The 13,457-nt window shown below is 59.2% G+C and overlaps 1 protein-coding gene across 1 annotated transcript in view; it reads right to left on the bottom strand.

Moving 5' to 3' along the window:
- Cotl1 (coactosin like F-actin binding protein 1) overlaps positions 1 to 7,949 on the bottom strand; it is a 13,612-nt gene extending 5,663 nt beyond the window's left edge. Inside the window, exons 1-2 of the mRNA XM_033757926.1 lie at positions 7,916 to 7,949; positions 6,798 to 6,955 (exon numbers count right to left, since the gene is read on the bottom strand). Coding sequence (XP_033613817.1) covers positions 6,798 to 6,955; positions 7,916 to 7,934 — 177 coding nt within the window. The 5' untranslated portion in view covers positions 7,935 to 7,949. The remainder of the gene's footprint in view (positions 1 to 6,797; positions 6,956 to 7,915) is intronic.
- Between the last annotated feature and the right edge of the window lie 5,508 nt (positions 7,950 to 13,457).

The following is a 13,457-nucleotide window of genomic DNA, read 5'->3' on the forward strand; positions in this document are numbered from 1 at the left end:
GAGGAGGAGGAGGAGGAGGAGAGCTGGCCCAAAGGGTCACCCAGGCTCCTGCAGCAGCCATCCAGGGACCTACGCCTGAGCCCTGGAGCACGGGACAAGTGACAAAGTCCCACATGGACACGGGCCTCTGGGATCAGGTGCAGGGCTGGGCATGGCTTCCAGTTCCCCCCCGCAGCCTGGCAGAGAAAGCACAGGGGCAGCCTCTCCTCACAGCCCGAGGTGGGTGATGGGCGCCTCTGCCCATGGGTAAAGAGGAATCAGACCCCGAGACCTGCAGCACTGAGGAAAGCCACAGGCCCCACAGGCCCACACCCCACAGGAGGAAGGAGCCTCAGGACAGGGGCAAAGAGCACTGTGACCCCCACTGCCGGGGTCCAGCTGCCAGACCCCTGGTCCCCACAGCACCCTCCTACACCTATTCTCAAGCGCCTGGAAGATCAACACTGTCACCTGGCCAGCCAGGTGTAATTTACTCAAAAATAGCAGGTTCTCAGCACAGGCTTCGTCATTACAGAAGGGAAAACACACACAAGCAGACCGGGATGGCCTAGTGCTTGGCACACCTGTTACCCTGCTGGACACAGGTCCACAGCCACCTTGGTGGGCACAGGGTGACCCTCCAGCAAGTCATACCAGCACACCACACCCAGACTGGCAGTGTCCCACACCTGGCCGCTGGCCGTGTGTGGCCGCCCCTCTTGGCACCTGCGTGGCTGCCTACAGTGTAACCTCTGCATTCCTGGACACAATGATTAGACAGCCAGCTGTGGCTGACTCCCACTGCTCCTGCTGTACCCACAGCAGACATCACCAATCAATCACACCCCACACACACCTCAGAACCTTCACCAGCACTGCACAAAGCTCCAGCCCTTCCGTCAGCCAAGAAGCCAGACTGAAACCAGATTTCATCTCTAGCTTCTGCCTGTCAAGCCTGTGCCTAGCACTTCCTGTTCCTCAGTCATACTCACATTTGGGGACTTTTCCCAAAGAAATGATTCAACAGAATTTTTTAAAAGTGATATCACATATCCTCAAAGATGCTGACTGTCAGGAAATACCAGAATGTTTCCATATTTCAACAAAAAATGAGTAAACAAGTAAATAGCATCTCTTTTTTCCCCCTTTTCAGTACTGGACACTGAACCAAGGATTCCCAACCCTTTCTGACTTTTTGAGACAGGGTCTCACTAATTGTTAAGTTGCCCAGGCTGGGCTGGAACTTGTGATCCTCCTGCCTCAGCCTCCCAGAGTGCTGGGACTGCAGGCATCACCGTCACACGTCCTAGGAAGAACACGGAGCCCAGAGCTGTTCCAAAAGGGGCAGGAGGCCTCAATCACTCCAGTGTGATCCTGGAGATCACACTGGGGGACCCACCTGCCCTCCCAGGAAAGCCTCTGATCCCCCACAATCTGGCTTCTGCCTCACACTCACTTTGGCTGAAGGACTCCCCTGCCTCAGTTTCCCCATCTGTACATGGGGGTAAATCCACCACCTGACTCTGCCTGGCACTGCCGCTGGCAGCTTTCCGCAAGTCTGTGTTGTAAAGTGTTTGGCAGCCCTCCCTGCTTCAGGCCACAGGAAGGCTCAGGACAAAGGCCCAGGCACTCCCCGCGGGGGGTGAGGCCGGGGAGAGGAGGACCATGTCCCCAGGACAGAAGCGGAAGCGCCTCAGGGAGCACAGCCCTGCAACCCAGCAATCCCTTCCCTTCCCCCCACCCCAAACAAAAGCAGGGTCCACACTCCAGGCACCGGCCTCCAAGGTGGAACAGGCTCCAGGGTTCAACTCTGCCCCCAGTTTAACTCCGCCCACCTTTAACTCCACCCCACAGTTTAACTTAGCCCTCAGAACCTGTGCACAGGATTCTCATTGCAGTCCTAGAACTACAGAGCAGCTAAGTGAGCAGACTCATTTCTTCTTTTAACAGCTGTGCCTGAAACACTGTGTGCGTGTGGCACCTGTGCTAAAGCAGCCAGGACTCACCCTCAGCTGCTGCTTTCCCGCTGGGCATTCGAGCCTGGGCCACTGCTGACACTATAGGAGTTGTTCCAGTGTTCCTTCTGATCACAGCTGGCACGTGAATGTGGTAAAGAACCAGGGCTTTAAGGGGGACATTTCCCATCCCATGTCTTAAACCCCAAGCAATAAAAACAAAATTCACACATTCACACACACCCCTGCACACACACACACAGAATCTGTGTTTTAGCCAGGTGTGGTGGGAGGTGTTTGAGCCCAGCCTAGGCAACTTGGTGATTTAGCAAGACCCTGTCTATAAAACAGGGCTGGGGATGCAGCTGAGTGAGGAGGAGGGAGAGGAAGAATAATCAGTCGCTCTTCTTCAATTTCTCTAACAACTCTGTGAAAATGCAAATTCTTTTTCAACAGTGAAAACAGAGATTCTAGGGGCCGGGGATTTAGCTCAGCGGTTCGGTGGCCTGCCTTACAAGCGCAAGGACCCAAGTTCAATCCCCGGTACCAAAACAAAAACAAAAACAAAAACAGATTCTAGAGATCCAGCAGCGATGGAGCTAGAGTACTCAGGAGGGAAACACTGAGCAGCCACTTTCCATTTAGGGCAGGAGGATCACTATGAGTCTGAGGCCAGCCTGAACTGACTCAAAACAAAAAGCACAAATGAAAAGGGGCGTTTCCTGCCTGGACCGTTCACAGCTGAGTCTGCAGAGTGGTCTCCAGCCTTGCCCGGCCTCACTGCAGCTCTCGGAGCTGGGGACTCTGGGCCCTGGGGTCCGCGCTCAGCTCACACCCCAGTTCCCTGGCCCCAGCTCCTGGTGGGGAAGGCGGGAGGGAGACCTGGAGAGGCCTTCAGCGGGGACGCGACGGAGGGAGACGGGCCAGCGCAGGGAAGGAGCTTGGCCGACCCTCGCAGGCCCTTCCCGGGGCCACGGCCTCAGCCACAGTCTCTGGGCAGGCTGGGAGCTGGCACGGACCCGCAGGGCCCGCTCCCTGCCATTCCAGTCTGTGTAGAAATAAACAGAAGGGACAGAGACCAGGCGTCCTGTGCAGGCGTCCCCAGGATGACGCAGAGGCACCTGCTGGCTCAGCACAGCCCCGGACTCTGGCCCCTGGGCCTCGTCTTGCTGCTCGAGGCCTGGCCTCTTCTGGTTCCTCAGTCAGTGCTGTCTCAGCTTCTCAGACTGGCAAGCCGGAGCCAGAACTCCTGTGGTCTGACTGCTCCCGACTCTGGGCCCGGCTCCACAGCTTGTTGGCTTGCGGTCTGGAGTGTGCTCGGCCTCAGTTTCCCTGGGTGAGAACGCAGCTGTGTACCAGCCACTGATGTGGGTGAGCTGTCTGCAGCCAGCTGGGCAAGCTGGACAAGGCAGGATCCTCCTGCACTGCCGCAGCTCTGGCCCAGCCTCATGCGGACAACCAGGCCACACAGGCGCACACAGAGGTTCCCGCTCGACCATCGAGAAGGAATCAGTCACAACCGGAAACGCTTTCTGCCCTGGCAGTGCACCCAGAGTCGCCAAGGAAACAAGGAACAACAGCTGCTGTTCCCGGGGGTCACTGGGCACCCTGGGGGCATTCTGTTCCCATAGCAACCCCAATAAAGCACAGCACTTCTGTCTCAGACACCAGGCAACTGATGCCTGGGGAGGCTGAGCTGCAGCTGGTTACGGCCAGGGCGTAGGCGAGAGCCCACGCCACCCGGCTCCCAGTGGGTGCTACACGGGGGCCCCTGCACCCCACGGCCCTTGGGCCAAGTAAGAGTCTGCCAAGGGAAAATTGCCCCAGAAGGGGAGAATGTTTCACAGCACGTCGGTGAAGCACAGGCCGCACACAAGAGGTCATCTCATCAGACCCCTCCTGACAGATGGGGAAACTGAGGCAGTGCTGGCATTCAGACCCATGCCTCTGGACTCCCATGCTGCGCATCAGGGTCGGAGCCACAGAACACAGTTCCACCATCCACACAACACACAGGACGGGGTGCAGCATGTGCCCTCATTCTGATACAGGGCCAGGGCTTCTTAGTAACTCCGAGCTAAAGGTCAAAGGCCTGGTCTTCACATGTGAACAGTGGGGAGGGACTCCCCCAGACCTGGAATCCAGAGGAGCCCTCCTGGCAGGTCCCTCAGAGAGCAGCTGCTCCAAGTCCTCAGTATGTAAAAGGGACGACAGTGGGGCATGATGGCCCACGCCTGTCATCCCAGCACGCGGGAGGCTGAGGCAGGAGGATTGATGTGAGTCTGAGGTCAGCCTGGGCTACAGAGTGAGACCCTGACCCCAAAAACAAAACAGGGCTGTGCGTAGTGGTGGCACCACACACCTAACTCAGATCATTCACATTTTTAAGTGTGGAGAAGTACAAATGATAACCATCAAAAGATGACACCGTAGAAGGGGGTGAGGGGAGGGCAGGGGTATGGGGAAAAAACAAGAACCAAGACACATCATGTAAAGGTACAAGATCCCCATGATAAATGTAACTGTGTTGTTTGCTTTAAATGCACCAATAAACTTGATGGGGGGGGGACACCGCAGCCAGCACAGTGGCAAATGCCCACCAAGCCGCCTGCTGGGAGAGGGAAGGAAGCCGTGCCTCAGCCCCAGGGCAGCCACACCTAATGTGGCAGCACCACCATCCCCCAGCTCCCACAGCCCGGGGATTCCCCTGTGGCCTGCACACAAGTGGATTCCAACCCTCCTCCCGCTGAGGAGCCTCCCGGAGCCCCCCTCCACTCCCGACCCACAGAACCTCACCGAGACAGGCTCCGGATCGGACAGAAGCCTGCACACTGGGCATACTGTGTGCCCAGTGCCTGGCTGCCTCGGGGTGGACTCGCCCTAGAACATCCTGGTTCCTGTGACTGTGGATGTGCCCAGGGCCCTGCCAGTATACTTGCTTGGCAGTGGTTACAATACTGAGTGCTGTTGCTGTTTAACCACAGTTAGAAACTGAAAGAGAAAGGGAAAGTGCCACTGGACACCCGGCCAGCTTCAGGAGACCTCAGCCAGGAAACAGGATATCCCGCAGCCAGTCAACCATTACACCCAACTGCGCCGAGTGGGAGTGGTGGTGCACAACCGTAATCCCAACCCTTGGGAGGCTGAGGCAGGAGGATCTCCAAGAGCTCAAGGCCAGCTTGGAATACATAAAAAGGTCCTATCTCAAAACACCAAAAGAACAAAACCTGGGCCGGAGGAAGCTGTGCTGGGAGTGGGCAGGCTCAGGGTGCACAGCAGGGCGCAGGGGACAGCTCTGAACTAGTGCTGGCCAGGTGGTATTACCCAAGGGCTTGAGGAGCCCCGGGCAGAGCATGGAGCCTCTAAAGACAGCCAGGCAGCCCAGAGCTCTAAAAATGGACTCGGGCCTGTCAGCCCTGTTCCTGGGCGTGTAACCCAAAGAAACCATTCCATGAAGGCAGAATGGAGCTGCCCAGCTGGAAGTGCTGCTCGCACGCCATTTATAAAAACAAAATCGGAAGCAGCTCCTGAGGCCAGGAGCAGGGAACGTTCAGTACAGTAGGGAGCGCCTGTGAAGCGGGGCACCCTGCTGCCGAGGGAGCAGCCGCTACAAAGGCTGCGGCAGCCACAGAACTTAAAAAGGAGCTGCGGGCTAAAAACAGCCGCTACAAAGGCTGCGGCAGCCACAGAACTTAAAAAGGAGCTGCGGGCTAGAGAGCGGCCGTGGGCTGCGACTGCCGCACGCAGAGAGGCGGCAGGGACGCGGGCAGGGGGCTGGCGGGCACACACCCACGCCAAGCCGGCCGGCAGGAGTCCGGGTCCTCCTCTTAAAAATAAAGGTTTCATTCCGGAAGAGCTCGGCACACAAAGAAGTTGCGAGAGACACGGAGCCGCCATCTCAGCCCCGGCCCAACTCACACAACCCAGCCTCCTGGAGACCAGCAGGCTTCGGAAGGTGAGAGAGGGCACGGCTCCCGCTGTGTGACACCCCAAGGACAAATAATGGAAAAGGCAAAACGGAAGACAACAGGAAACGGGGGGAAGAAGGAAAGGGGACCCAGGCACTGTGCAGGGGGACCAGCTCCCCTCGGCGCAGACCTTAGCTGCACACCACAAACATGGACTGACGATTCTTAAAACTCAGAAGCATCTCCCACTCCAGTGGCACCTCTGTCACAATTATTTTCGGGGGTTTGGTTTTGTTTTGGTACCGTGGATGGAAATCGGGACATTGCACTTGCCAGGCAGGTGAGATGCAACTGAGCTACATTCCCGGCCCTCCTGACTTGTGTTTCATGACCCAGTGGTTTTTAGCATTTCACAGCTCCGTGAGACCATCGTGATAGTCAATTTTAGGACATTTTCATCACCTCCAAAAGAGAGCCCCCACTCTTTACCTTTCTCCATCATCACTGCTAGCCTGTGATTCTTTGAACCTTGTTTTGGACTGATTGCACTGCTGCATATCTTTAAAACAGTGTGGTGAGGAGGAGTGGAGGTGCCCTGTGCCCCTGAACGCGTGGCTGCGAAAGGAGCAGCCTCACAGCGCTGCTTCTGGGCACTCAAGAGTTCAGGTGCTGAAAAGGTAAGAGGCCCCGGCTCCCCAAGCGCTCCGAGGCCCTCTGGTGAGGACAGAGCTCCTGCTGGTGGAACAGCTGGCGCTGGCAAGAATGACCAGGCCCAGCAGATGCAGGCGGGCACCTCTGGGGCCATCGTGGTGTGCCCAGGAGGTGGCCGCAGGGATGGCACAGGGTCGCCGGCCCCCAGCTCGCACCCGGAAGCAGCGTTAGTAACGCACATCTCCTCGGCCCCCGTGCAGCCACAGCCAGGACACCAGCCACCCTCCGGGGACGTGGGCGTTACCTGCACCACTTCCTTCACCAGGGTCTTGTCCGTGCCGGTCTTGGCGCGCTGCAGCCCGCTGACGTTCTCCCCGATCCACGTGATGAGGGCGAACTTGGACCGCTTGCTCATGGCGTCCCCCGTGGTGAAGCGCACGAAGGCAAACAGCCGGACGTCATCTGTGCCAACAGCAGAGAATGCGGGGCTCAGGCAAGCCCTGAAAGCCACTGCGCTGACCCGGCCCTGGGCTGTTCAGGAAGGTGAGCATCTCAGGTGCCCTCCGCAGCTGTGCCACGCTGCCGCCACCGCCACTGCCATCTAACTCCAGAACATCCCTGTCACCCACGACACCCAAATCACGCACAGTCACATGTCCAGCCGTGGCGACCACGACTCTGCTTCTGTCCCTGTGGGTTTGCCTGTCCCAGGCATTTCATGTAAATGACATCATGCGACATGGGGCCTTTCGAGACAGTGCTTTCTGCATCCCGTTTTCAAGGTTCGCTCCTGAGCCCCGAGAGACCAAGGGTGATTACGTGACACTGGTCTCCCCGAGGACACCGGGCTGCTTCCAAAGTGGGCCCGTCATCCTCCCCATCGGCTGACCCTGAGGTGACCCGGTTCACGGTGACAGTAAATAGGAAGGGCTTCCCCTGATGGCCTTGCTGCTCCAGGAAGCCCAACCACTGCACAGGGACTGAGTGCGGGGCAGTACACAGCCCTGGCTGGGCACGGGGGCCCTGGAGCACCGGCATCTGGGGTTACCAGCATGTCCTTTCGGTTAGCATCTCTGCAGTGCAATTAAACTGCAGCCTTGACCCGAAGGGCCGGGCTCCGTCCCCATGGAGACCCCTCTGTGGCGGGGGAGCTGCCAGGGACACTGTGGAGGAGGTGGGCCTCGCTCTCCCAACCTGTGTCTCGGCCACACTGCCCCTCTGCCGGCACCGGCCAGCTTTTCTGTGCTGGGCCATTCCAACACCCCCAGTTCTGGAACCTTACTCCTCCCGCAGAGGGAAGGAGCTCAAGCAACTTCCAGGGGCCTCTAGACTGAGTCTGGCATCGCCCTGCTCAGGCTGCAGAACCGCAGACAGGCGCAGTCGCACCCCTGCCCCGGGGACTTGGGGACCTTCCAGACCCACAGGCTGATGTCATCGCCATCACGCCGGAGCCGGTGAGGAGGGACGTGGGTTCCTGGTGACTGCTCAGGGCTGATCTGACAGTGCTCTGGTCCACGCAGACCGCTGACGGTGCATCCTCGCAGTCCTGGAATCCCAGTCACGGAGTTCACAGCTTGGCTGCCGGCCCAGCAGGGAGTCTGCGTGGGGCGAGCAGCACTCCTGTCCCCGGCCGTCCGGGACCCCGGAGCAGGACCCTGCCCTCCCAGCCTCCTGCCAGCACCACACTCCCCACAGGAGAACACAGGCACGGGCACAGCCAGAAGCTCGGTCTTCGGGCCTCTCCTCACCCCAGATGTGCCACCGGCCCCCACGGGCCCCAGGTGACCAGGAGCCAGCACACTCCGCCTGCCTTTGAAAAGGAGTCAAAAACTGCAGTTCTCAAAGTGTGGTGCGTGGACCCGCAACCTCAGCAGCAACCATGAATGCAGTGCAGATGTGGGTTCCGGGTGCCCAGCCCAGACCTGCTGACCGGAACCGCAGCATGGGGCAGACAGTGTGACCAGCACAGGGCACAGGAGTCAGCAGGCTGGGTTCTGGAGCTCAGCCCCGCCCCTCCTCTCTGTGCTGTCCTGAGACGCGGCCCCCAGGTACAGCGCGCAGGGCACGGACCCCAGCTCCGCCCACATGAAGCCTAGGATGTCCCCCACGAAGCCCCACACCCAGAGAGAAGCCAATGCACCAAAGGAGGGATGGGCAGTAGCACGAGGTCTCCACTCCCCTCGCCCCTGCTTCGTTTCCCTCCTCCCTGTGGCCTCTGCCCCCCACTTTCAGGTCCCCCTCCCTCCACAAAGTGGCTGCCCAGGGCTGGGCAGGGGTGATGGAGACCCTGGGGGGATTGGGAGGCAAAGATGAGCTGGGGACCAGGGTGACACTGAGCAGTGACAGCAACAGGGTGACCACAGGGGTTAGGGAAAGGGAGAAAAAAGGGGGAAGTCAAGAGTTCTCCGAAATCACCATGGCCACCAGCATGAGCTGCTAACGTCCCCAAAATGAAGAAGCCACGCCACCCCACCACAGACCACACCAGATGGCCAGGGCAGAGTCCACACAGACCGAGGCCCCATCTACTATTTGATACAGGGTCTCAAGAGGAACTCCAGGCTGGCCTTGAACTCACTTTCCTGAGGCGATCCTCCTGCCTCAGCCTGCCAAGTGTCAGGATTACAGGCATGGGCCAGCATTTCCAACTGGCCCCTATATTCTTGCAAAAGGAGCTCTGGTTTCCGCTGCTGACTCCAGAGCCAGTCTCTCTACCATGCACAACTTTCCTCCACTTCCACAAACACGTGACAAGATTTTTCTCCTTTTGCACAGAGCACATCCGAGGTGTAGGTGAATAAGAAACTCAAGTGAGCAAAACCAAGCATCCCTGCCCTGGCTTCACCCCTGCACACTTCTGGGCACCAGTATCTTATCTCTTCCGCGCACCATAACCAGGCCCTGTTACATCCCAGGACCGATCACGCCGCAGTCACCCACCACCGTGGCAGGAAAGAGAAGCGTGATTTCATCATTTCCACCCCACAGTGAGCTCCTGGGCAGGGCCAGGAGAGGAGGCGGAGACCGGGAGAGGCTGCCCCGAGCACCCCAGGGTTGCAGCTCACTCTTGAGCTGCCTGCCACTCACCGGGCTCTGAGGAGCGAGGCGAGAGCACCAGCTTCCACAGTGAGGGCCGGGCGGTGGGAGCAGGGACCAGACGCCTTGGCAAGGCCACTGCTGAGCATGGGCATCTCCAGGGCAGCCAGGGGGTGGCCCACGGGGAGAGGGGGCCCCTCCACAAAGAGGAAGGAGCACTCTGTGGGCGCGAGTGCCAGGGCTGAGCTCCTGCTCTTCAAGCCTGAAGGGGAGCGCTTGTCACCAAGGGCTCACAGCCTCTTGCACTCTGCCCAGGCCCTCAGGTTCCCTTGAATGATCAAAGCAACAAAAGCAAAACTCCTGCCCTACCTAAAAAATTTTAGGAAATCTTAAAAAGTATTTCAAATTACGTACATCACCCGGGCAAATGTGGAGGTACATGCCCATGGTCCCAGTACACGGGAGGCTGAGGCAGGAGGATCAAGGCGCTACACAGTGAGTTCGAGGCCAGCCAGAACCACATAGCAAGACCCAGATATTTAAAATTAAATACCCCAGAAATCACAGTGCCTCAGAAATAAAAGCGCAGTTCCCATTTCAACTCATTCCTGTTTGTCCCTGGGGTCTACAACGCTCGTGCATGCAGAATGTCTGCTCTCAGCCTGCGCTGGTGCTCAGATGCATGGCGTCTCACGTGTGGCCGAGGCTTGGAAGACAGCCCTGAGCTCTCACTAGACACGAGTGACCCAGCTTCCCAGGGATGGGGGGAGGAGGACACAGAGCCCCGTGGAGCCCCGGGGCAAGCTGATCCCAATACCCAGATTGTTAGGTGCCCAGAGGCCCCCTGACTCAGTACTAGTCATCCCCGGTCTGCAGGAGTCTGAGACCCTCACTGTGGAATCTATGCTGAGACCGTCGGGTACCTGCAGGATTCAGAGCCTGACTGCCAGTGTACCAGCAGCCCTAGTGTGCGCTGCTTTGTACTCTATCTTGGGTACCAGGGATCAGATTCGGGTCCTTGCACTTGCAAAGCAGTGGCAGAACCACTGAGCTAAATCCCCAGCCTGCTTTGTATTCTTATTGCTCCCTTTGGAAGTTTTGCTCTCAGTCACTCGACAATCATTTGACAACCTGTGCTGTCTTTCGCGAATAAAACACAGTCTCTGCCCTCAAAGAATACCCAGTCTAGCATGACAAACGAGAGCACAGTGTGTAGGGCCAGGGGGCTACTCTGAGGTAGAGCAGCTGCCCAGTGCGCACAAGGCCCTGGGTTCTATCCCCAGCACCCCATGCACAACAAGCACAGTGTGGAGGGACAATGATGCTAACCCTAGGGCAGGCGGCTCTGGGAACGTGGAGAAAGAGGCGGCTCAGTCAAGGGCGGCAGGGCAGGCTTCCGGGGGACTGGGTCTGACCTGCTGGTGAGGAGGCCGTTGAGCCCATGGGGGGCCAGGCTGGCAACCCCAGGGCAGATTCTGACAACCAGTTCAAGCCGGGTGCCTCCCTCTGCCCACCCCTCGCAGTTCCGACCTCCACAGGGCCTGGCAGCGCCGGGCACCTCCAGCACCTGAGTCCCAGCGCAGGCTCAGTGAAAGGTTCTGGGGAACCAAAGGCTCGTGCCCGGCCTGCGGCTCCCCACCCGCCATGCTCAGCAGAGGGCCCAGGGACCAACCTGCCAGGCCTGCCTGGGGGTCAGGGGGCAATCGAGAGCCGCACAAGTCCCAGGGAGAAGGCGAGGGACAGTCCTTGGGACAAAAGGTCTGCAACCCAAGTGGAGCCCAGGCCCTGCCCCTGGGCCCTGCTGCCCCAGCTGTCTTTGGGGGTTAAACACTGACATCATTTCTCGGCCTCTTGCAGTTTAAAAACCCGAGCAGTCACATGCAGGCATCAAACCCCTCCTTGCTAGTATAAATCCGTGGGTCGCCAAGGCCACAAGGCTCCCGGACGCATGCCCCGACCTCTCCAGGGCACATGGGGGGACCCCAGGGCCCGGCACACCATGGGTCCCAGGGCCAGGCTTGCAGGGAGAGGAGGGTTTCCGGGCCTGAGCGCCTGAGGGGAGCACCCGCCCCACTGTCCCGGGCTGCGACACAGGCTGGCTCCTTCCTTCCTCCCTCCCCGAGCCCCTGCCTGCCTGGGCAGCAGATTCTTTTATTTGCAGACCATGAACAATCAGTCCCATTTTGCAAGCAGAGTACAACTGAAGCTGGAGGACGGAACCGAAGGCCTCTCTCTGGGTCAGGTGGGATGGCTTCCAAGGCAAATGGGGGTCAGCTGGCCAGCAAAGCCCCCTCCAGGGACCTCCTGGCTTCCGTGTCCCCTGCACAGGTGAGAAAGCCACCCCCAAGCCTTGCTCTCTGAGCCAGGTGCCTGCCGGGGGCTGCGGAAAGAGCTGTGCTGGCTCCGCCTTTGGCTCCCCAAGAACCCACCGGCAGGGGTTCAGCTGCATCAGGAGTGGGGCTTGGTACCAGCACCTAAAACAGCGCAGCGGCCTCCGTGCTGCCCAGGGCACCTTGGTTCCCCCCTCGGAGTGAGGACAGCATGGGACTGGGCCATGCACAGGTAAAGGAGACCAGGACTGGACCTCGGGCCAGGACAACGTGCAGGTCCTGACCACGCGGAGCCACAGACATGACTCACATGGGAGAGGGACTCTGCAAGGGACACCGGGATCTGGAGCCAGGGGTGACCCGGGTTACTGGTCAGACTGATGTCATCACGAGGTCCTTAAATAAAAGGAGGGGACAGGCCTGGTGGTACATACCCATAGGCCCAGCACTTGGGAGGCTGAAGCAGGAGGATCACTGCAAGTTGGAGGCCAGCCTGGGCTACACAGTGTGTTCAAGGCCAGTCTGAGCTATTGAGCAAGATGTCTCAAAACACAAAAACAAAAACAAATGTGGAGGAGGAGGCGGCAGAAGAGCCAGACTGGGATGGCCCAGACAGATGGACACAGCCAACACTACGGTTGTGAACACAGCGGAGGCCCAAGTCCAGCACTGCAGGAGCCACTGGGCCTCAGAAGAGGTGAGGAACAGATTCTCCCTGAAGACTTGAGCCAGGGTGGCATCTCGCAGACTTCTGCAGAGCAGGCTCTGAGCCGGGAATGGGTGCTGTTTTAGGTCAGCTGCCTGGGCCGCTGGGTTAGAGCAGTGGTGAGGAAACCCACTTGGCTGGCGGCCTGCACACGCCCACCCGGCACCCAGGGCTACTCCAGGGCATCGCTACAGAGCTCCTTGCCTTCCCGGCCGGGCTCAGTCACACGTACAGGAGACTGATGGAGGTGCTGACCGCAGGCTGGGTGCAGAACGAGGCTCTAGCGCACGTAAACTCTGAGTGCAGGCCACACAAAACATTAACCGCCCGCGTGGGATCCCAGCTGCTCACGGCTCCGCCCAATTTCCAAAGCCAAACGTGTAAAATTAAGTGGAGAGGAGAGGATGCTCTGCAGACAGCAACCTGGGCCAGGGCTGGGGCCCAGTGAGGAGCCCTGTGCCTGTGGACGCTCCATGCAGGCTTCCAGGCCGGGACCTTGCAGAGGAGAGAGCCGCAGGGCCCCCAGGGCCTCGCTGTCCTCCAAAGGCTGCCACGTCAGCTCCAGGCGCGGGAGACACAGCAGTCGCCCCGCGGAGGTGGAGCCCACCAGGTCCACATGCACCACGACCCTGGCAACCCTCGGCCAGCCCTGCTGCGGCCTTTCTCTCCGAAGCGGCCTGACCTGGGGTGCAGTGTGGAGCTGGGCAGCCCTAAAGCCCGGGGCATCTTGCCCAAGGGGACAGGGTCGCCGGCAGGATACGTTTCCTCCCTCCATACTGACTTCCTTTCCACACCAGCACCCCTGCTTCCTGGTCCTCCAGACACCCACCCCACCCGGGGCCAGGCCTCAGTTTCAGCTTGGAAAAGACCCCAGGTGAGACCAGAGCCACCG

This window comes from Fukomys damarensis, unplaced genomic scaffold (assembly GCF_012274545.1).
Source record: "Fukomys damarensis isolate Sample0158 unplaced genomic scaffold, DMR_v1.0_HiC HiC_scaffold_32, whole genome shotgun sequence".
Lineage (NCBI taxonomy): Eukaryota > Metazoa > Chordata > Mammalia > Rodentia > Bathyergidae > Fukomys > Fukomys damarensis.